The 22,327-nt window shown below is 34.1% G+C and overlaps 1 protein-coding gene across 3 annotated transcripts in view; it reads right to left on the minus strand.

Annotated features, from left to right (window-relative positions):
* Positions 1-22,327, minus strand: part of RIF10 (polyribonucleotide nucleotidyltransferase) — a 49,765-nt gene that overhangs the window by 22,301 nt on the left and 5,137 nt on the right. For all 3 annotated transcript variants that reach the window (XM_028074660.2, XM_028074652.2, XM_085671106.1), the window contains 11 exons: positions 16,145-16,251; positions 16,006-16,048; positions 15,105-15,188; positions 11,770-11,834; positions 11,208-11,364; positions 9,989-10,045; positions 9,413-9,526; positions 8,047-8,313; positions 7,537-7,608; positions 2,549-2,662; positions 1,775-1,867 (listed from right to left, as the gene is read on the minus strand). In XM_028074660.2, the coding sequence (XP_027930461.1) occupies positions 1,775-1,867; positions 2,549-2,662; positions 7,537-7,608; positions 8,047-8,313; positions 9,413-9,526; positions 9,989-10,045; positions 11,208-11,364; positions 11,770-11,834; positions 15,105-15,188; positions 16,006-16,048; positions 16,145-16,251 (1,173 nt within the window). The remainder of the gene's footprint in view (positions 1-1,774; positions 1,868-2,548; positions 2,663-7,536; positions 7,609-8,046; positions 8,314-9,412; positions 9,527-9,988; positions 10,046-11,207; positions 11,365-11,769; positions 11,835-15,104; positions 15,189-16,005; positions 16,049-16,144; positions 16,252-22,327) is intronic.

Here is a 22,327-nt window from a genome sequence, read left to right on the forward strand (position 1 = left end):
CAGTCACTCACAGTCCTGTTCTTCACTCAAAAACTAAACATTTGGAAATTGATATATTTTATGTTCAAGAAAAGGTTTTGTCCAAGAAACTTCATGTTTATCACATTCCTACGGCAGATCAGTAGGCAAATGCTCTTACAAAACCACTTTTTCCAAGTTGCTTTCCTTTTTTGCGTTCCAAACTCAATGTTGTTGAGTCTATTTGTAATTCTAAACGCCATTGAATTTAAGAGGGGCTCTTAGTGTATAGGAGAGCTGTCACTCTTAGGACAGTTGTCACTCCTTTGTGATAGCAAACTTTTATATAAGAAGTGTTGCCTTGCATTATAAAGCTTGACTTGAAATAGAAAATAAAACAGTTATACAGTCTCAATTCTTCTTTCATCTTTCCTCTGTTCGGTTTCGATTACATTAGTGTCACTTACAACACCATGGTAAAAATGTTATAACAGCCTAACAGAAAGAATAACAGACAGCTAACAAGATAGAGCCAAGCAAAAATAGCAGGTCTTAACATTCTGCTATATTCTCCGGCAGATCAATAGGAGATATAAGATTTGCTATTTGTGTCAAAAAACACAAGATTCTCTATTTAAAATGATCAAGAATAAAAACTACGAAATCTAAATAAAGAAAATTTCTTTTCTCATATTATCACATGGTATCAAAGCTCCTGATCCCCTGGTTCCACAAAAAGTTCATCAAGCTTTACTAGATTCTTTATGTTGTTAGACTTCTTTAATGACCGTCTGATTTTCCAAAAGCTGTTACAATTCTGTTGAGTTTGCCGGTAACAAGAGCAACTTTTCAGTGAGCATAAAAGAAAAATAAAGAAGCACTCCAATAACCCCAGCAGAACGAAATGGCTTAGCAGTTGCCACCATGTCTACTTAACTAAAGGAGATAAAAGTTTCTTCCCCCTATCTTCAGTATGCATAATGACCTACTAATAGCAGTTCAGTGTTTATCTTGGCTTTTGGCATTTATAGTTTTATTAATGCACTATGCTAGACAAACAACATGCACAAGTAGGGTGTTCATGACCCTATTTGAATTAGATATAGACAAAAATGAAATTTAAACCAATCAGTTTTCCCTGGTTTGATCTTTCCACCTTCCTTTAGCACAACTCAAGTTTTATATTTTTCAAACTTTTTGAAACAACTCAAAGCATCCAATTTTTGAATTTTTTTAACACAATTCAAACCAAACCAACCTGATCAAGAATGAGTTGATTCCATTCAGATCAATTAGGTTCCATAATCTACAAATGTTCAAAATTATGTTTTGGAAAAAAAAGAAGGTAATATTCAAATATTCACAAAATATTCTCTCATTAAAATATGTAAACAATATATTTCTTGTAATTTGCTTACATCAACTAAATAATAGTAAAAATAAAAACATATGATTATATAAGATTATATCATAAAGCTCCATGCATAGTAGTTAATTAATAATAGAAAAAACTCACATCATTGGTTTGGTTTGTGTTTATCAGATTTGTAAATCACGACTGATAACTGAATTTATAACTATCTCATTTGATTCATTTATTTTGGGTTGGGTCCAATTAGGCTAAAAGTATGAACCAATTTAATTGACTCGATTTGGATTTGAGTTAATTGGGTTTAATCCAAACTGATAAACACCTCTATTCTCAAATCAAGCCATCCAGTGTAGTAGTGTTTTTCAAATATGCTCAAATTTCTCAGAATAGGTAATATTCACAAAAATATAAGAGAACATTAAAGTAGCCAAATTTTAAAGAGACCTGTAAATAGAACCTCTTTAATTCATCATCACCATCAAGTCCGTCTATTCTTTGTGCCATTTGTTTATCCCCAAGAGTGACAACGGCTAGTGACTGCCAAGATAAAGCCAATTAATCACTCAGGTTAAGATGCAGATATAAGTATCACTACAAATAATGAAAGTCGAACTAGAAATAACGTACAAAAGTATAAAATTATAGATACTCTTCCCAAGACTAGTGACCAGACCCAAATTTATAATTGTAGAAACATACTCTTATGATTTTGGGTAAAGTCAGAATGAAAAAACATGTTTCTTACTAGTAGAAGCTTCTTAAAACAATAAAGTCACAATTGAAGTGTCTAGCATTCTTGAAGAGAATTTGGAGAAAAAAACTCTTCCCAAGGTGGGTTTTTTTTTTCGGGCAGCAATTAAGAGTAGCAGTTTATACACGGAAAACCTTAGAAATGTAAGCATAAATTATATGCGATACACAAGGTTCAACAGATAACACACTATTCTGTCATCATCAAGGCTGAGAAAATTATATAATTTCAAACTTCTAAGTCATGTAATAACCTGAATAAGCAATACATAGTTCCAATCACTTGTGTTTAAGGTCCAAAGATTTGATTTTATTATTTCTGTTCCTCCTTTGTTTTTGTTCATTCTATATCCCTTCTAATAAAACTAATAAACAAACTAAAAGAGATAATGAGACTGTATAAGCAAATACAGACACCAACATACATCATCCAGAGCATAAACTTGTAAACAAAAAGTTGGCTCAGACCTGTGTTTCGCCTCTTGTAAAAAGAGCACTTCCATGTGCTCTAGGTAATAGGCCACATCTAGAGTTGATTGGACGTATTTGATCAGGTGTTCGCCCATCACTCCTCTTTCCTCCCTGTTACATATAGAAAATAAATCAATAAACATGGATCCATTAAGTTCGGTAATGTTGAATATTCAGAAAAACTATATAGGGTTAATCTCCCTTGTGTCTAAAATACACATAAGGTGAATGTATTTATAATAAAGAGTGTTACAGGTATATATGGTAACCAAACATAAATATGGTAAATAGAAGATATTGTAATAAACAATATCAACAATATTTACTAATATCAAACAATGTCTATTTTCCCTAACAAAAAATAGACGCTATGTTTCATTAATTAACACAATATCTCTAACAGGTAATTCATCAAGCCAACAAGTTATTAGGGATTGCAACTTCATTGTATCAATTACATTTACTTAAACTTACAAAAATTATGAAAAAGAAATAAACCTATATCCTTTTTTGTAAAGAAATTCAACCCAAAAGATTAAGGTTAAAAGGAAGTACAAGAATTGTTTTATAACATGTTTCATAAGTAGAACTTTAGAAAGTATAGTATAGGCATGGCCAAGTTAATTGCTTAAAATACTGTCATAAAGAAATCATAGGAACTAGTTGCGAACTCATTGATAAAGCATGTTAGAATAATTTATCTTGATTCTATAACTTAACTTGTTTAGGTAGGCTAAGCAGTCTATCCTAAAAAGTTGTTTGGTTATTAGCACAAGTTACCCAGATATACCTTTTTCCTTGTACACTCTTGTTATTGTCATTTAAGAGACAATCAATCTCTTAAGCCTGTTTATCATATAGTCTTAAGATGGTATCAAGGTGGGTTGATTCCCCTGTACTTGTTTTGTAGTTGTCCACTATTGCCTACAATTGTTCACCATTATTCTCTGCTATTGTCTCTCTACCCATCTCTTGTTATGACAAACACCGTATGGTTCATCTCATTGAGATATAGCGATTCCACTGTGTTTACCATTGTCAATCGTCATTAACTGCCACTTTTTTAACTGACAACCACCGTATCTGGTGTGTCTCACCGTATGACATCAAACCTACTAGGTGTGTCTCAAAGCTCACGCAACCGCTATTCATCGCAACTCATCGCATAAAGACCACACACTTTGTTACCCTCACTAGAGCAATTTTATGTCTCCTCCACAAGGGTCGCCTACCTATTTGTCCCTATTTTTACCCTTGTTTCTCTGTTTTCAACTTTGATTGAGAGGCTTATCTCTCCTCTCTCTCAAGCTTCATTCTCTATCTCTCTCGGACTCTTCCTCCAATATTGTTTGATGTCTTTTACAATTGGCACTAGTTATGGAATGAAGAGTGTTGTTGTTTCCAACTATTGCTACTTGTTGTATTATGAGAGAGATACAAGTTGTTGGTTCCGAATAGTTATTGGTTTGCAATTCAGTGTTTTCTATATTGGGTTGTAATAAGTGTGTTGGCCTATTGATTTGGATGTTGATCTAGACCCTTTAGGTTGTTATAATTCTAATTATTGATGGATTCGTCTTTCAATATGCCTTTGCTAAAAATGGATTCCTCGATGCTCCTTTTGTAGGCGAATTGGTTACACTTGAAAGAACCACTTCTCTTTACATGGTATTCCTAACAAGACAACAAATATCTTTCAATCTAATAAAGTTGAAGCACAATATACCAAAGAATATCAAGAATATTTAAGGTTTAAAGTCCAACAACCAAGCACTATCTTTCACCCATTCTATTTTGTCAAAAGCTTGCACTATTGGTAATGGTTGTTTATTTTCTTCTACTTCTCATCCTAAAATTCCTCATGTTATTAGTTTAGCCAGCGAATCCAAAGTTACTGCTCAAGGACTTGGATAAAATTCCCTTTCTCCCTCTTTGAACCTAGAGCATGTTCTTCTTGTCTCTATGATCCTTTTAACTTAATTTCCTTAAGTCAAATAACTAAATCTTTAAATTGCTCCATAACCTTTGATGCAAGTTCATTTGTTATACAAAAGCACGGTTTAGGTCGACTAATTGTTGAAGGACATGAATCTAGACAATGCTACTATCTTGGCACTAGACCATCAATGTCTTGTTTAGCATCCCCATCTCCTTAGCTTTTGCATGATCGCATGGGTCATCCACATTTAACAAAATTCAAAAGGATAACTCTTGAACTTAGCAAAGTCCAAGTGACAAAATGAGTTATGTCAACTAAGAAAACATCCAGTCTACTTTTCCAAAAAGAATTGAAACAAGATGAAACTATGTCTTTTTTATAACTCATTGTGGCATTTGCGGTCCAAGCAAAGTCACATCCTTTGATTTTCATTATTTTCTAAAATTTATTGATGAATATTCTCATTATACTTGGGTTTAACTCATGAAAGGTCAATTTGCACTTTTAAATATTTGTCTTTTCTTCATGAAATTAAAAACCAATTTGGCCAAGTGTTCAAGATCTTAAGGAGTGATAATGCCAAAGAATTTTTTTTTTCTACTTTTTTACTCTTTTAAATTCACATGGCATCATTACACTAGTCCACCTATCCTCGACACCTCAACAAAATGGTATAGCAGAGAAAAAACTAGACACTTATGTATGCAAAATCATTGGATTGATAATTGGAATGATATCATCTACATCTAAAGGTACCTCGAAAAGGCTCCAAGACAAGGTTTGTTGCACATAGATAAAGGGAACCCAAAGTTTTGGGTATTGTGAAGATGATTGTGTAGGATCTACTATGGATAAACTTTCCACTATAGGGTATTGTGTCTTCATTAGAGACAACATCATTTCTTGGAAAAACATGAAACAAAATGTGTCTGCCCCGGTCTAGTGCTTAAGCTAAATATAGTGTTATGGCGTCTCTCACATTTAAACTTGTATAGGTGAATCAATTTCTTAAAGTAAATTTTTTTTAGATCCAACAAATGAAGATGTATTGTGATAATCAAGTAGCTCTCCACATTGCCTCTAACTTTGTATTCTATGAAAGGATCAAACATATAGAACTTGACTGTCATGTTATTCAAGAGAAGATGTAGCCCAAATAATGATCAACTTGCAAACGTTTCAACAAATTCCTAAGAGAACCTCATACTTTGTAGATACAATCTACATGCTCCAACTTGAAGGGGAGTGTTAGAATAATATATCTTGATTATATAACTTCACCTGTTTGAATAGGGTAAGTAGTCTGCCCTAGAAAGTTTTGGTTATTATTGTTAATTACCTAGATATAGCCTTTTACTTGTACATTGCTATCTAATCTAGAAATGAGCTACATCACTCTGTTTATCAAATGATGCAAACAACATCCATAAAAATAAAAGTGTTGCATTATCCTATTCCCATTCAGCCATTACAGATAGGTTTATCTTCTATTTTAGCATCCAAATATATTGCGAAAAGCAATGCTGCTGAAATTTGCTAATTTTAATTAAAGGGATAAATGAACCAGGGCTCAACAACATCCTCAAGTTGATATAACCAAATCATACGACAATTCCCTATTTAATGTAATCAAATCATACCTTTAACACTCCCCAATCAAATGTATCATATGAGTCAAGCTTGTTACAAAATCTTATCACACAAAAAGGCCTTGAGAGACTTGGTGAACTTGACAATCAATTGGTTGCTGAAGCTAACAAAGTCAATGATGACAAAGCTTCACGCATCAATTTGGTGCAAGTGTGCGAAGATGACATGTTAAGGAACTAACAGAACATGATGGCAGTTGGCCAATAGTCTCGCAGCATAGTGAGAACCACAGAAATTGAGGGGTAGCATCTGAGGTTGAAGTACACAAAGATTTCCAAAGAGAAAAACTGCTTTAGAGAGTTCTATATCTTCTCGAGAGCTAAAATGGTAAATGTGCATGGCAGTTGCAGAAGAGAAAAATTAATTAAATAGTGCAATAGTCGCTGAAGAGAAAAATTGCTTAGATAGTGCGACATATGACAGAGAGTAAAACTACTTGAAGAGCACACAAGCTGCTAGAGAGTAAGACAGCTTCTTGAGAGAAAAAATGTGTGGAGGGTGCAGTGGGGAGAAAAAATAAGGTAACTAATTAGCCCTTCATAATTTTTTCTTTTTGTTTAGGAGAACTACGCAATGAAATAGTGAGAAAGCAAGTCATTGAGGACAGTACCCTTATGATACCATATAGAAATTATTTTCCTCGTCATTGTGTGTCCTGTACAGACGTGAGTACTCTTATAATGAAGAAGAGAATCAATAATAAGGAACAAAATCGAAAACTATTATTGGAGAATATTTGCTAACATATTTTCTTATTTGATGTGATCAAATCATATTATATTTCTCTACTTTATGTAATCAAATAATACCATATTTCCCTATTTAATGCAATCAAATCATATTTTTAACAATATTTAAAAATATTTTTACTTCATAATGCCTTTTGTTTATTAGAACCAACTCAAACTAAAAGCTTAATAAGCTAGCCGCATGACTTAGAATAGTTTTACAGGAAATATGAGATTTCAGTCTAACACTATGTCAACAAATTGTTTAAGCTGTTTAACATGCATGCCCACAACTAAATTTATATCAAACGGGTTTCTGTTTGCTATACTAAAATCATGATAAATAGTAAGCCATTTCCTGCCTCATTGGCCATTGAAACGATTGATGCATTTTGGTAACATGGAATGGAACAATCTCACAAGTTTAAGTTTCAATAGTTGAGAAGAGCAACTCCGTTAAGACTCTTTTGAAGGAATACATGTTTCATTTGTGATTCCACAAAGGCTAACAGATCTGTTTGGCACAATTATTAGATTGTTCACTTTGGCTCATTATGAAGAAAACAGAAACCCAGCCTATTTGACACAACTCTACCAAAGACAGCAAAAACCACACAAACTATTATGTCGCATAGTAATCTTAATTATTTCATTGTAAGTATTCATACCTCTACTATGCGCTTCCTCCAAAATTTGGATGTCACTTCCTTAAATACCAACTTGACATCTACCTCAGAAAACTGTAGAGGGAAAATAAATAGATATATGTTAAATAGTAAAACTGAATGGATTCAGAAAATCAGGGATACAACAGGGCAAGCATGGTCTCTACATGATGATGAGACCGATGATGAGAAGCTTTGTGCACACAAGCAGAGGAGAAACAACAAAAATATTTGCCAATAGAGGTTTAGCAAAAGTATACACTAAGAAAACAATGAGAGAAGTGCAAACAAGTCTCCTCAGGCCACAGAGAAACTACATAACCAAAAAAAGAGAACGAGAATAATCAACTTATTTGAGCAATCCAGTCTGCTTGCATGTAAATCTTAGAAATGGCCTTAAAAAATAACTATGAACTGAGAGCACTGAGCTTAAGTTAACCATATATACATCACCTAACAATACATTTCAAAAATATAGAGAAAAAAAAAATGAGAAATATGCATAGTACTTACTAAAAGTGCTGGTTTGTGTGATGTAAGCTTTATATGAACATCACCTTCGTCAACTTCACCATCAACAATTACTTCCTCATCTTCTTCCTCATCCTCAAGAACCTCTACAATGGTCTCAGAACTACTCCTCAGTTTTGAGTCATTAGAGACAAACCCTTTTTCTGTGAGTATATTCAGAACCTTTTCTTCTAATGATGAAAGGGCTTTTCTTCTAGGTATTTTGTTTCTAATATGAAGAACTTTGACTATCTCATCACCAGCAATTTCCTGCACATTCCCTCTCACTTCAGTTTCTATCCAAATATTAATAAAGTAAAAGCAGTCCTCTCAAACAAGGACATGCAAGAAACTACCAATAGCAATAAATGAGCAAAACCATATCATAAATGTCTAAGAAAACACAAGTAAACTTCACACCAGATAAAAGTAACAGCATGCTTGAGATTTTAAAAGAACAGTGTGGAGCAGGAGGGTGAAGTCTGAAGTGAAATGCAGCACATAATTGTTTGATCTCGATGACATTGTGAAAATGAAAAATCTGGCCTGAGTCCAGAGAAGTATATAAATGGTACTGCGTGCTTTTAAAATCCTCCCACAATCTCAGCTTGAGTTTCAATGGAAAATTTTCAGTATGATAAAATTTACACAAGAGGAGGAATTGTCTATGGAATAAGGTCAAATTTGAGGACCCAACTTATTTCAAGGCAGAGCAGCTGACCACAACAACACCATAGCTATGTCTTGAGACTATCCCATGAAAATAAACTCAATTCAAGGGAAAAATAGGGTTGTTAACCCCTGTTCATCAAAGTGGCCATAACAGCCACATTTTTTTCCACTATAGTGGCTGTGATTGAGCACAGTGACCACATCCCATAAATGCAACGCAATTGAGCACCTGGTGCAGCCACCTGCCACTACTTGACAGCACTATATAGTGCCTCCAATGCCCACAATTTATAACTCTGATTCAAGGATGTCATCTTTGGGCCCACTGGCGCAATCAGTAGTGGCACTAGCCCAACACATTTAAAAAAAAATCACAGAAAAAAGGCAACAGAATGCAGAGTTGTAAGAGTAGAAAAAGAGATGCAATAAGGGTTAAAAGACTTTATTATTATTATTATCAAAGTGATAAGGTGGCTTAGTGGTTAGATGGAAGGGAAGGGAGGGAAAATTTGTGGGTTCAATCCCCGTACTAACAATTTTGAGAAATAAGATTGGTTTGATGGATTCAGAAGGGAAGGTGGGAGAGGTTGTGAGTTCAACTCTCCCCACTAACAAAGACATTCACAAATCATGAATAATTCTAAACTTTTGGGCTAAAATAATAGCAGAACATGATAAAGGATAGGGAGGATTATACTTCAACATGTTCATAAAGTTCAGGAGGAGGTAACTTGATGGCATCCAACATCTTTGGCTTCCCACACTTCTTAACCAAAGCTTCTACCTCATTACAGATTGCTCGTACTGCATCCTGACAGTGAAGAACAGGAAAAATATAATACAATCAACCTTAAGCAGGAATATTGATAAACTATCAAAGAAAACAGATCACAAAAAGATGTGAATGTCTAAAAAGTAAACATTATAAATCCAATATAACTAAACCTGTAATGGAGGCAAGTAGCTTACTCTTGTACTATATAAGTTTATGGTGAAATATTCATATGCTCAAAGCAATAATAGTCATTGAAAAATGAATTGAAGTTTTAACAACACAGACAGATGTAGAAAGAAAAAAGGTTGCTTAGAAATATTTTCAAATTGTTAAATTTTTAATTGAGAATGAAGACAATTTAGAGATCAAAATCCTCTGGTGATTCCTTGCTTACAGTGCTGTATATCCAACAGCCACAAATAAATGTCTTGCATGATGCAGTGCAAAGAATAATTTAAGAAACAAAGGGTTTCATAAGCTTGTTGAGTAGCACTACACCTGACCAACTTCGACAGCCCTGAGTAACTTTTCTTCTGGAATAAAATTGCTATATCCCTGCAATGAAAGTATATACCAGTTGAGCCAGCATAAAAGTACAACCATAAGAGTTTCCAGAATCATGATTCACATTAAACATATTTTCGATTCTGTAAAGATATGGTTTCATCATTACTATTTTATACCAACCAATGCAGATTCCTGCAATTTGACTCTAAGACAGCTGAAATGGTGAAAGGTCTTGGCTTTTCAAATACTGACATATTACAAGAGCAGGAAATATTTTGAATCTGTTTTCTGCGGAAAGCTGCAGGTGAAGTAAAAATAATTGTTGAGATTGCTAGTACATGATTTGGATAAGGATTACAAATATGTTAATTAGGGGTTTCGATTATTTGATCTTAATCACATAGAACTTCATCTACCATCTGCTTTCACAATTAAATTTGCTTCAAAGTAAATATCCAAAAGGCTAACTCAGCTGGCCTTCCTGGAAACCTCTTCTTTTTGCAATTCACAGTTGGTCTTTATCTGTGATAATGAACTTATATGTCAAGTTGAAACTGAAAGAGAATGATGTGGAAAGGAGACAAATTTAGAACTTTGAATCACTTCCAACGAATTTGCAGGCTAAGTATAGTATTAATATCACAAATCAGCTAGCAGGTGTTGAAATGTAATGTTATTTTATTATTACTTCTTTTTAGTATACCCAGCTTTATGGTTAGGGTTTAAGGAAAGTGTCTTGCCTCTTTTTCTAACCTACATATAAATATATATATATATACACACACACACACACACTTCGATAAAAGGTACAACAGTGTAGGTTGAACAGGCTGTTTTCTTCAACTTAATTATTCAAGTGAAGAAATGAGGATAATTGGAATTTTCGTATTTGTATTCTGGCATCAAAACACACGGCAAGCTATTATACATCAAAACACACTAGGCTCGTCCTTTGAGTCTGGGTGATATCAGAGTTTATCATAATAACTAGGAAAAAACGCTAAAGAAAAAAATATACAGAACAAATAGTTGTATTAATGAAGTGTAAGATAATATCTATGAATTTCACAGAATCTTCTATTTTCTATTTCCAAAATATTAGGACAGTTATATTTATTGCAAGCAAGTTACAAATAATTATGAAACATGTTCTATCAGTATATTGGTATTCCTATCATGTTATTGTTCACAAGAAAGGACAATGTTTTACCTCTATCATCAGTATTGCACTATCTGTGCCGGCTAGCAAGAGGTCCAATTCAGAGTGTTCCATCTCCTTGGTTGTAGGATTTACTATATACTTATCACCAACAAGACCAACACGAACCCCAGCAATTGCTTTCGACATTGGCACTTCTGAAAGTGCACTGGAAATTAAATGATTAAGATTAATATTCTTAAATGTGAGTTTAGACATATTTATAACCCTACAAATGACTGTTTTCTAGAAGGGTTGTCATCACCTATGTATTATAATTTAACCATAACTCTAGTGAGCATGTTTAGATAGCATAATGCATGTGACAAAAATATCTCAGGACTACTTATATGCATACTTGTCCTATTTTTACATCTTCTATTGGATTATCCCATCATCTCATCCTCCTTTCTTCTTTTTTATTTCCCCTTTCATTGAATTGTCATCAATTTTATGCATTGGCAAACAAAAATTAGAGCAAGGTACCTTTTTAATAATTTAAATAAAAAAAAAAAAGCATTTTGCATGGGGTCTCAAGTCCTTCAGTTGCCAGAAAACAGAATGACCAACTTACACTGCTATACCAGCTGCAGTGACAGCCAAAGAATCAGGGGAGTGCAGTCCGTCATAGCTCAAAACCTAAAATCATCAATTTATAGTAGACAAAAAGCATCTGAAATTACTACAAGGTACAGTCATTTTAATATACCAAATAAAAATGAACAACAGCATGATAAATACATAATTTGATTACAGCAGAGTACTGAAATAAACATCATTATGTTCTTAACTGACAAAGAACAAAGCAAAGGGTAACTAAAACGATACAAGCATGGTTTTGAAGGTTAACTAAAATTACGATAGGTTTGGGCTTCAAACAAAACCAAGGAGACCACACACTGTTTGTTATAAACACAGAGTCAGGTAAAGTAACAATGTTACTGCTGTACGTGAATGATATTATAATGTTAGGTCATGAATCATGATGAAGAGGAGCCACAACTATTAAGCCAACATCTAGCCAAGGAATTTGAAATCACGACCAAGGTAAAATTGGATACTTTTTTCGGGATTGAAGTAGCCACTCTAAAAAGGATATTTTCATATCCCAAAAGAAATACATTACTGATTTGCTAAAGGAAACGGGTAACATAGCATGCAGGCCTGAAAGTACACTAATTGATCTAAATCTGATGTTGGGAAATGAAAAGATATCGTTGTTGACAAGGAAATGTAATAGAGATTAGTTGGCAAACTCGTATAATTGTCCCCCCACTAGACCTGATTTGCTTTAGCGGAGTCTAGTCAGCCACTTCATGCACCAACCAAAAGAGATTCATTTACCGGCTGCACTAAGAATTGTGCAATATCTGAAAAGGACTATAGGCAAGGAATTCTGTTCAAACAAAATAATCTCAAAGTATGTACAGATGCTGACTGTGTTGGGTCACTTAGGAATAGGAGATAAACTACTGGATATTGTACTTTCTTTAGTGGGAATTTTTTACCTTGGAATAGTAAAAATAAAAACTGTGGTAGCCAGAACCAAAGTGAAGCAGAGTTCAAGACAATGGCACAAGGGATATGTGAACTACTACGGATGAAGATCATCCAGAAAACTTAAGAATAAAGTGAGATGAATCAACAAGGCTTTAGTGTGATTAAAAATCTACTATCAGCATTGCCCATGGTCTGGTGCAACATGATAGAACCAAACACATTAAAATTGGCCAGCACTCTATCAAAGAAAAATTACACATTGGTATAATATTCATTACATATGTCTCCTCACAAGACAACCTTGCAGACCTTCTAACCAAAGAGCAGAATAGCAACAACTCTCAAAGGATTGTTTCCAAGTTGGGAATTGAAAATACATATTCACCAGCTTGACAGGGGTGTCAACAATTACATTTAATTACTTCCGTATTTAGCATATAATAATTAAAGTCTATAACAAAAATATCCCTAAATCATAAGGATCTAATTATATCCCTGAATCATAGCGATCATATTACAGTAGTGTTGTTATTATATTTCCTTAATTAGTCTTCCAATCTTGTGTGCGTGTGTGTGTATATATATTGTATATTCTTAGCAATAAAACCATTTTATTGTACCCTAGTATTTGAGAATTATCAATGATGGGTGAACAAACAAAAAAAGACATTCAATTAGTAACTATTTGCAAACAATCAAGAGATTGTATTTCTTCATTCATTGGATACTCCAACATCTAAAAAACAACAAATAAAGTTTTTAAGATGTTGGTGATGTTGCAGAATTGGATGGAGAGGAAAATGTAGTGCAAGTGATCACTAATAATAATGCTGCAAATTTGAACAGGTGCCTAGAGAATTTTGATGCAAAAACAGGAGCCTTTGCATTGAACCCCATGTGTTGCCCATTGCATTTATTTGATCTTTAAAGAGTTTGTGAAGCATTTGTAGGTCCATCAAGTTACTGTCAAGTAGGGAAGAAGGACCACCAACTTGAATTCCGACCTATGGCACATGAGGTCAGCAAATTGTTATGGCTATGAATCATTCTAAATAATCTTAAAGTGGCAAGTGAAAAGAGTCTATGATTCTTTATTGTGATAATAAATCAGCTATTAGCATTTGCTCACAATCCAATTTAGCATGATAGGACCAAGCACACAAAAGATAGATTGACACTTTACTAAAGAGAACTAGATAGTGGTCTTATCACTACTTCTTATGTCCCATCTAGGCTTCAGTTAGCAAATTTGTTAACAAAAGATCTTCCTACCGAACGATTTCATGATCTCACATGTAAGTTGAGAATGATAGATATCCATTCACCGGTCTGAGAGGGAGTGTTATTGTAGGATATTAAGTGAACTACTACAAGGTGATAGTAGAGTCTGTTAGAAGCTCATAGAAGATTCTAGATATCTCTTTGTAATCATTACTCAAGGGTTAGACTCTGTATATTTAGAGGCCTATGTATTGCTTCAAATTAATCAGTTGAATAAAATCCTCTCATTCAGATTAATCCTTTTCAAGTGGGTGATTGGCACGATGAAGCCATTGTAGTTGAACCAAAAAGAGAAAAAAATACAGGTTTCATTGGAAGTTGCCGGTCAGCTAGGAATTACTGCTGGAAGCGCTACTAGGGACGTAATCGAAATCAATGTCTGAAACATTGTTGAGAGTTGAAAGAAAAACAAGGGAAGTTGAGAGGCAAAGTGGGAGAAGGAGGGCTGATTTTCTAAAGCTGGGGAATGAAAATAGTGGGTTATAGATGAAATTGAGTCCCTCAGGTTAAACATATATCGCAGCAAAGACCTACAAAAGACAATCTCCTGTGATTTTCGTCATGCAATGACTGCAACCCCAAGGTGCAATGTGATGCAACCTTCCTCCTTTCGGTGTGCTGCATTGGTGCAAATGCACACAATCACTACTCTGATTGGACTGTTTTTTTTTTTGTGTTTTAGCTTCATGCATTGTAAAAAAAATGTCTTTTATATTTGGATTTGTAACTTTAGCGCAGGTGAGTTTGTGATTCACGAGGAGCATTCAACCTACTAATTCATTTTCAAAAGACTATGGATCCAAATGGGCAGAATTTCATTACCTATTGTAATCCCATGGTTTGCATACTTTTCCTCATTTTCCAGTCCTAGGTAGGAGGATCTCAATTTTCGCAACTAACAAAATTATTGATAATTTATCCAAATATATAAATTGATTCAATTGGAAGAAAAAATTAACTTCCTCAATCTGATATTTTTCTTGAAATTTAATAATTGGTCAATGGATGTTATCTATCCCCAAGACAATAAATTTGGACCATCAGCACATAAAGCAACGGTAGTATGTGAACCAATTGAAGTAGACACTAGCAACAAAATTTTAAGAAGTCAAATTATAAGGACTATACCCAAGATAATATTTGAGTTTCATGATAGAATCCCTTTGGCATGGTAGGACGTAGAGGCCTGTCAATTAATCTACAAATAAGAACCTGCGAGCAACATATGGCAATGAAAAGTTAAGGAGAGGAATTGAAAGGAAAACCTTTAACAGATAACAAAACATTTATATAAATTAAGATGTCGTCTTCTCTATAAAATATATTGTACCAGAAAGCTCATGCAATTTGTAAATAATACATACAAGCCAAAATTAAGTGAAGTTGAATCAATCCAAAATGCTTAGAAACTTACCAACTACCAACTCATAGTACATAATGATAGAACTGGTTAAATCTATGCAAAGCTTTTGTTGGTATTTGAATATAAAAAGGACAGCAATGGGTCCTCCTAAGGCAAAAGCATAATAACACAGAGGAGGGGGAGCAGACTAGTCAGTGCAATATTCCAGTCACTCCACATTGCACTATTTTGTTGATTGGAAACTATAATGCAAGTGTTGATCATTATTGTGAGCATAGGACTCTGTCTGACATGTATTAGGTTCGTCAATGATGTTGTTTCAGTTAGACAGTTGCTTTTTGTTACTGCAGCAGTACGTTAGCAAGTAACTGTTCTATTAGACAGTAACAGCTAACTTGTAACTAAGCTCTGTATATAGTCTTATGTTAACAAAGTCTCATAGTCATGTTGTATATTCCAACCTTTCCATAATAACAAATCAGTGTATCAGTTTTCTATCAATAACAGACCCTGTAAGTAAAAGTGAATCTCAAAACCAAATAGAGGAAAGCAAATTACCAATACAAGTCACAAAGTGTTGAAATTTAAGATGGGTGCCCAGAATAAAAGATCATTTGGCAGTTGACATTACTGTAAAGCCAGAGTTAATGACTAGATAAGTAGTACCTCATGGTCTCTTGTCTTTCCTTCTCGCTTAAAAAACCCTCCACTGAAACAATTGTAAATTGAAGTATTATACAACTAAATGAAAAGAATCATGCAATAAGTAAAAAGAAATCTAGAAACAGAAATGTATATGCCATACCTAGTACGACCAGCTGCTGAAAATCGTTCTTGATAATGAACAGAAAGGGGAAAAAAGTCAGATGGTTCACTAGGAACATCATCCAAGCAAACAGTTGTGTACACGATCTGCAATATGAAAAACAGCAGCTTGAAATTTCAAAAGAATAAATGCTGAATTCCTCATCAACAAGTTAATGATTGTTTCCATCCTAAAACAATGAAAAATATTACCAATTTTATTCAATAAATAAAATAAAAGAGTTTACTTAAGCCAGCTAACAATATATTTGCAGAATGTACATAACAACAAATTTTGAACCATATTTGCAGAAGGTACATAAAAAAACTAACCATATTTTGAACCCACAACAAATTTTCTACAATTGCCTTCTTTGTAAAAGATTAATACTTAGGACGTGTAAACTAGTAAAGTAAAGCTGAACACTTAAACATAAAAGTTCAAACTTAGCCTGCAAATGTGATCCTCAAGCTGGACTCAATTGTTTAAACAAGCCAAATTTAAACCTTGCACTTGACTAGTCCGAAAAATATGAAGCTTCAGCTCCTTATAGGTCATTTAAAGTTTGATCATTTTTCCTAATAATTAATACATTCGTAATGAGTTTATGAAATCCATTATTTCAGTAATTAATAGGAGACATGCAATGCAATCATGGAGATTGGGCCAACAAATGTGGTACAAATTGTTATTGATAACACAGATATTTGTGAGGCAACACATATGCTCCCGAGTTAGAATTTTCTTCAATCTATTGGACTCCTTGTGTTGTAAACACCTTAAATCCTACATTACAAAATATTTTTGCTGCCAAAAATACAAAAAGAAATAATGATATTCGCCAACAATTTTCTCGGATCCCACAAATTGCAGTTGATGCTACCTACACTAAAAATTTAATTTGTGCGACACTCTTGAGATAATTGCGTTTTATGATAATAAGGGAAACATATGGTCTATTGTTTATTAGGGAAACATAGACATTGTTTGATATTGGTAGATATTGTTGACACTGTTTTTAACAATATCTTCTATTTACCATATTTATGTTTGGTTGCCATATATACTTGTATCACTATTATAAATATATTCACCTTGTGTATTTTAGATACAAGGGAGATTAACCCTATACAATTTTCTCTATATTTAACATGGTATCAAAGATTAGGTCTTTTTGGCATTTTTTTTCAGTCGCCTTTGTCACTGCAACTTTTGTCGTTGCTGGAGTGTCAATTCCAACTGGCGACCACACGGTTTTGATCGCCACGTCCAGACGACCTCCACGAGCCAGAATTGCCGCCATCGGAGCAGCCACACTCCCTCACACGCCGTTCAAAGTCGCGCTTCCTCTTGTTTCCCTATGGCGCATCACCACTCCTCTCCTGCAACGATCACCTGTGTCGGCATCACCTTGTCATCCTCTTTCTAGATTTGGTCTCATTGATCCAACCGGACCTCTTTAGTGTTTTAGGGTTTTTTCTTTCTCTTCGGCCATGGCGTCTTCCATTGCCTCCAATTCTGAAACCTCTTCTGCCACCGGTGTGTCTGACCTATCAATCTTTACTAACTATGCCAATGTGCACTTGCCCATTGATAAATTAGATGGCACAAATTATGCGACTTGGGCGTCAAACATTAAACTTTGACTTGAGAGTCAAGAGTGTCTTGATCATCTTACTCAAAAAGTGATTGATATTGCTCTCGGTGATTTTCCACGTTGGAAGAGAATTAATGCTCAGCTATGCATGATTCTCAAGAATACCATCCAATCTTCTTTAAAATAAATGTTTCGTGCCTACAGCACATGTTCTTCAAATGTTTGGGAATAGGCCAAATTGTTATACACCAATGATACTCAAATGTCATTATGGTGTTTGTCACAACCTTTTTAATGTTGTTGCTCCTCGAAATCAAGATCCTATGGCTGATTATTTGGGTAAGATGCATACTCTTCTTCATGAATTTATTGAGATAATACCTCCTGCCCAAGAATTAGAGCAACAGTCAAAGTTCTTCATAGTTTTCACTTTACACGGACTTGCTAATAAATATTCCCATGTCCATGATCAAATTTTGGGTTCCCCTGTTATACCCAATTTTACTTCTATATGTTCCACCCTTTTGCGTGTGTCATGTAAACCTCTCAATGATACACCTATTTTTGTCGATGATTCCTCTACTTAGGCATCTCAACGAGATGAATGTATTCGTTCTCGCAAGCCAAGAAAAGGGCATCCCAAGTGAGACCATTGTGGCAAGCTAGCCCACAAAATTGACAGGTGTTATGCACTACATGGTTGTCCTCCTCGATCTACTGTTGTTGCCCAAAATGATCTTCCCTCACAATCATCTATTGTGGATCCTCCTTCATTTGATCCAACTGACAAATCTGTTATCATCAATGAATTTTTTAAATGGTGTAAGGACTGTAAGCCCTCAAGTTCCATCGCTTATGTTGCATGCAGAGCTACATCTTTTGTTGGCCTGACTCAATATTCGTTTATTGGTCCTTGGGTTCTCGACTCTTGAGGCATAGATCACATTACTGGTAAGCATGGTCTTTATCATCTCCGCCCTGCTACACATTATGGCATTATGATGAAGTCTCTATCTCTCCTCCAAGTTCAGCTAGGTCATCCCAATCTGGCAAAATTACAACAGTTTGTTTCTAGCTTATCCAAGTTGTCTAGTTTGGTATGTGTGAGTCATTTCAATTAGGAAAACATAGTTGTAGTTCCTTTCCTAGTAATATGTCACAACGTACTTCATCTCCTTTTGCCTTGGTTCACTCTAACATTTAAGGAACAAGTCGTATTAAGTCTAATTTAATTTTTCAATATTTTTTACTTTCATTGATAATTATTCCGGATGTACTTGGATATTTTTAATGAAAAATCGTTCTGATTATCTTTCAAACATTTTATAATGAAAACTCAATTTGGTGTTCCAATTCAAACTTTGCGAAGTGATAATGGTCGTCAATATCTTTCAAATTCTTTTAAACAATTTATGGCTTCTCATGGCATTCTACGTCAAACTTCATGTGCTTATACACCTTAACAAAAGGGGTGGTTGAGCGCAATAGATACCTTATTGAAACAACTCGCACTTTTTTAATTCATGGTGAGGTTCATCAACATTTTTGGAGTGATGTTATTCTTATTGCATGTTATCTTATTAATCGTATGTCATTTTTAGTTTTAGATAACAAAATTCCCTTGCCTCTCAAAGTTTTTGGGTCTATATGTTTTGTTCATAATTTTGATCTTGGTCTTGATAAGTTATCTCTTAGAAGACAAAAATGTGTTTTTTTTTGGGTTTACTCAATCACAAAAATGATACAAGTGGTTTTCAAGTTCTCTAACAACTATTTTGTGTCTGCAAATGTCATCTTCAATGAGTTTTCGTTTTACTTTAAGGATCCTTCTTCTTCTAATGTGTGTCCATCTACTATAGTTAATATTTATGTTATATGTGATCCTCCTATTGTCCATAGTCCACCGTCATATTCCCCTCCTCCACCACTCCTTAAGGTTTATAATCGAAGACATCATCCCCAATAACCACCAAGTGACTCACTTCAAGTGCCAATTATTTTGTCTCCTCCGACTCTGACAACTTAGTTTGACCTTCCCACTATTGTCCATAAAGATATATGTTCTACTTGTAATCTCTCTCCACATTATATTACTTTGAGTTACCATAGATTATCTTCACCTTTTTATAACTATCTTTCGTTTATTTTTTATGTGTCTATTCCTAAATCAGTCAGTGAAGTCTTAGTCCATCCTGGTTGGGATCAGACCATGCTAGATGAACAAAGTGCTCTTCAGAAATGTGGAACTTGGAAGTTCGTCCCATTACCGTCTGGGAAATTTGTTGTTCGTTGCAGGTGGATTTTTGTTATCAAAGTTAGTTTTGGTGGTAATATTGATCGCCTCAAAGCTTGACTTGTAGCCAAAGGCTACACAAATTTTTGGATTGGATTATGGTGATACTTTTTCTCTTGTCAGAAAGATGGCTTCTATTCGTTTATTTCTAGCCATGGCTGCTCTTCAACAATGGCCTTTATATCAATTGGATGTCAGAAATGCTTTCCTAAATAGATATTTGTAGGAAGAAATTTATATGGAGCAACCTCCCGGATTTGTTGCTCAAGGGGAGTCTTTCTGATTAGTATGTAGTCTTCGCAAATCTTTATATGGCCTAAAACAATTTCCAAGGGTCTAGGATGGCAAACTTAGCAGTGTTGTTCAACAATTTGGCATGACTCAATAGTGTGGCAGATCATTTTGTCTTTTACCGTCACTCAAGTGTTGGATGTGTCTATTTGATAGTATATGTTGATGACAGTGTTCTTACAGGAAATGACCACCATGGCATCTCTCAGATGAAACAACACCTTTGCCACCATTTTTAGACAAAAGATCTTGACAAACTCATATTTCTTGGGTATTAAGGTAGCACAATCCAACAATAGTATTGTTATATCACAAAAGAAGTACACATTGGATATTTTGGAGGAAACTAGGTTGATAAATTCAAAACTTATTGACAAACCCATGGATCCTAATACCCAACTCCTACCAAATTAGGGGGAGCCTAGTTCCAATCCTGCACAATATAGAAGATTGGTTGGAAAATTAAATTACCTTACAGTTACTCGTTTTGACATTTCGTTTGTAGTTAGTGTGGTGAGCCAACTTCTCAATTTCCCATGTGAAGATCATTGGAATGCATTCATCCATATATTAAAGTACATTAAAGGATCTCTTGAAAAAGGTTTGTTATACGGTTCCAATAACCATACAAGAGTTGTTTGCTATTCAAATGTTGATTGGGCAGGATCTTCTATTAGAATATCTACTTCTGCATATTGTGTCTCCATTGATGGTAACTTGATTTCTTGGAAAAGAAAGAAACAAAATGTTGTGGCAAGATCTAGTGCAGAAGCAGAATATAGAGATATAGCCTCAGTCACTTGTAAACTTGTTCGACTTAACCAATTGCTTAAAGAGTTACAATTTGGAAATGTCACTCAAATAACACTTATATGCGACAATCAAGTTGCTCTTCAAACAATTCTAATTTTGTCTTTCACAAGAGGACCAAAAACATTGAGATTAATTGTCATTTCATTCGAGTAATTATTGTATCTGGAGACATCAAGACTGAGTTCGTTAACTCAAATGAGGGAGCCGAGAATGGATTATATTTGTAATCAGCTTGAGGGAGAGTGTTAGATATATTGCATTTTATGTTAATTAGGGAAACATAGCACCTATTGTTTATTAGGAAAACAAACATTGTTTCATATTGACAAATATTGTTGATACTGTTTTTAACAATATCTTCTATTTACCATATTTATGTTTGGTTGTCATATATACTTGCATCACTCTTTATTATAAATATATTTACCCTATGTGTATTTTAGACACAACGGAGTTTAACCCTATACAGTTTTTCTCAATATTTAACAAATTCAACTCATTCAAGTTGTTTGTTGTTGCTCCGACACAATTTACTTCAACTTAGTCATGCTCAAGAGGTCTAGTTTGAAAAAATGACATCACGAAATGGTTATTAGTGATCAATGGTCGTCTTACAAAGAAAAATATGGATAGAGCACAATTTGTGAAAGAAACTGTGTTGGTTGAGGATTGATAGATGAAGGTTGATTATACACTTACTTTCACTTCCCCTATTTATGATGTTCTCAAGAAAACAAATATGAATATAGTTTCCCTTTATTTGGTATATGAAATGTGGGATTCAATGATTAAAAATGCGAGAAAGGTCATATACCAAAGTGAAAGAAAGACAAAAATTGAGCATTCATCCTTTTATGAGGTATTAAACTCGATATTAATTGATTATTAAACTAAGAGTGGCACATCTCTTCATTGAGGTAATACATTATATTCTTAAATTAATTTTATGATTATATTTTGCTATGTACATTTTAACTTAAAATATTATAAATTTATCACATTATTTTCGGAGATCCCACAATGACAAGAGAATAAGCCAAATTATAATATATATATCTATATATATATATATATATATATATATATATATATATATATATATATATATATATCATGGTAGTTGAATCGTGAATCCTATCGTGTATCGGAGAGCCTCAATTTTGAATCGTGAATCATATCGTGAATCGTA

Source organism: Vigna unguiculata, chromosome 1, assembly GCF_037176805.1.
Source record: "Vigna unguiculata cultivar grain cowpea cultivar isolate G323 ecotype 2 chromosome 1, ASM3717680v1, whole genome shotgun sequence".
Lineage (NCBI taxonomy): Eukaryota > Viridiplantae > Streptophyta > Magnoliopsida > Fabales > Fabaceae > Vigna > Vigna unguiculata.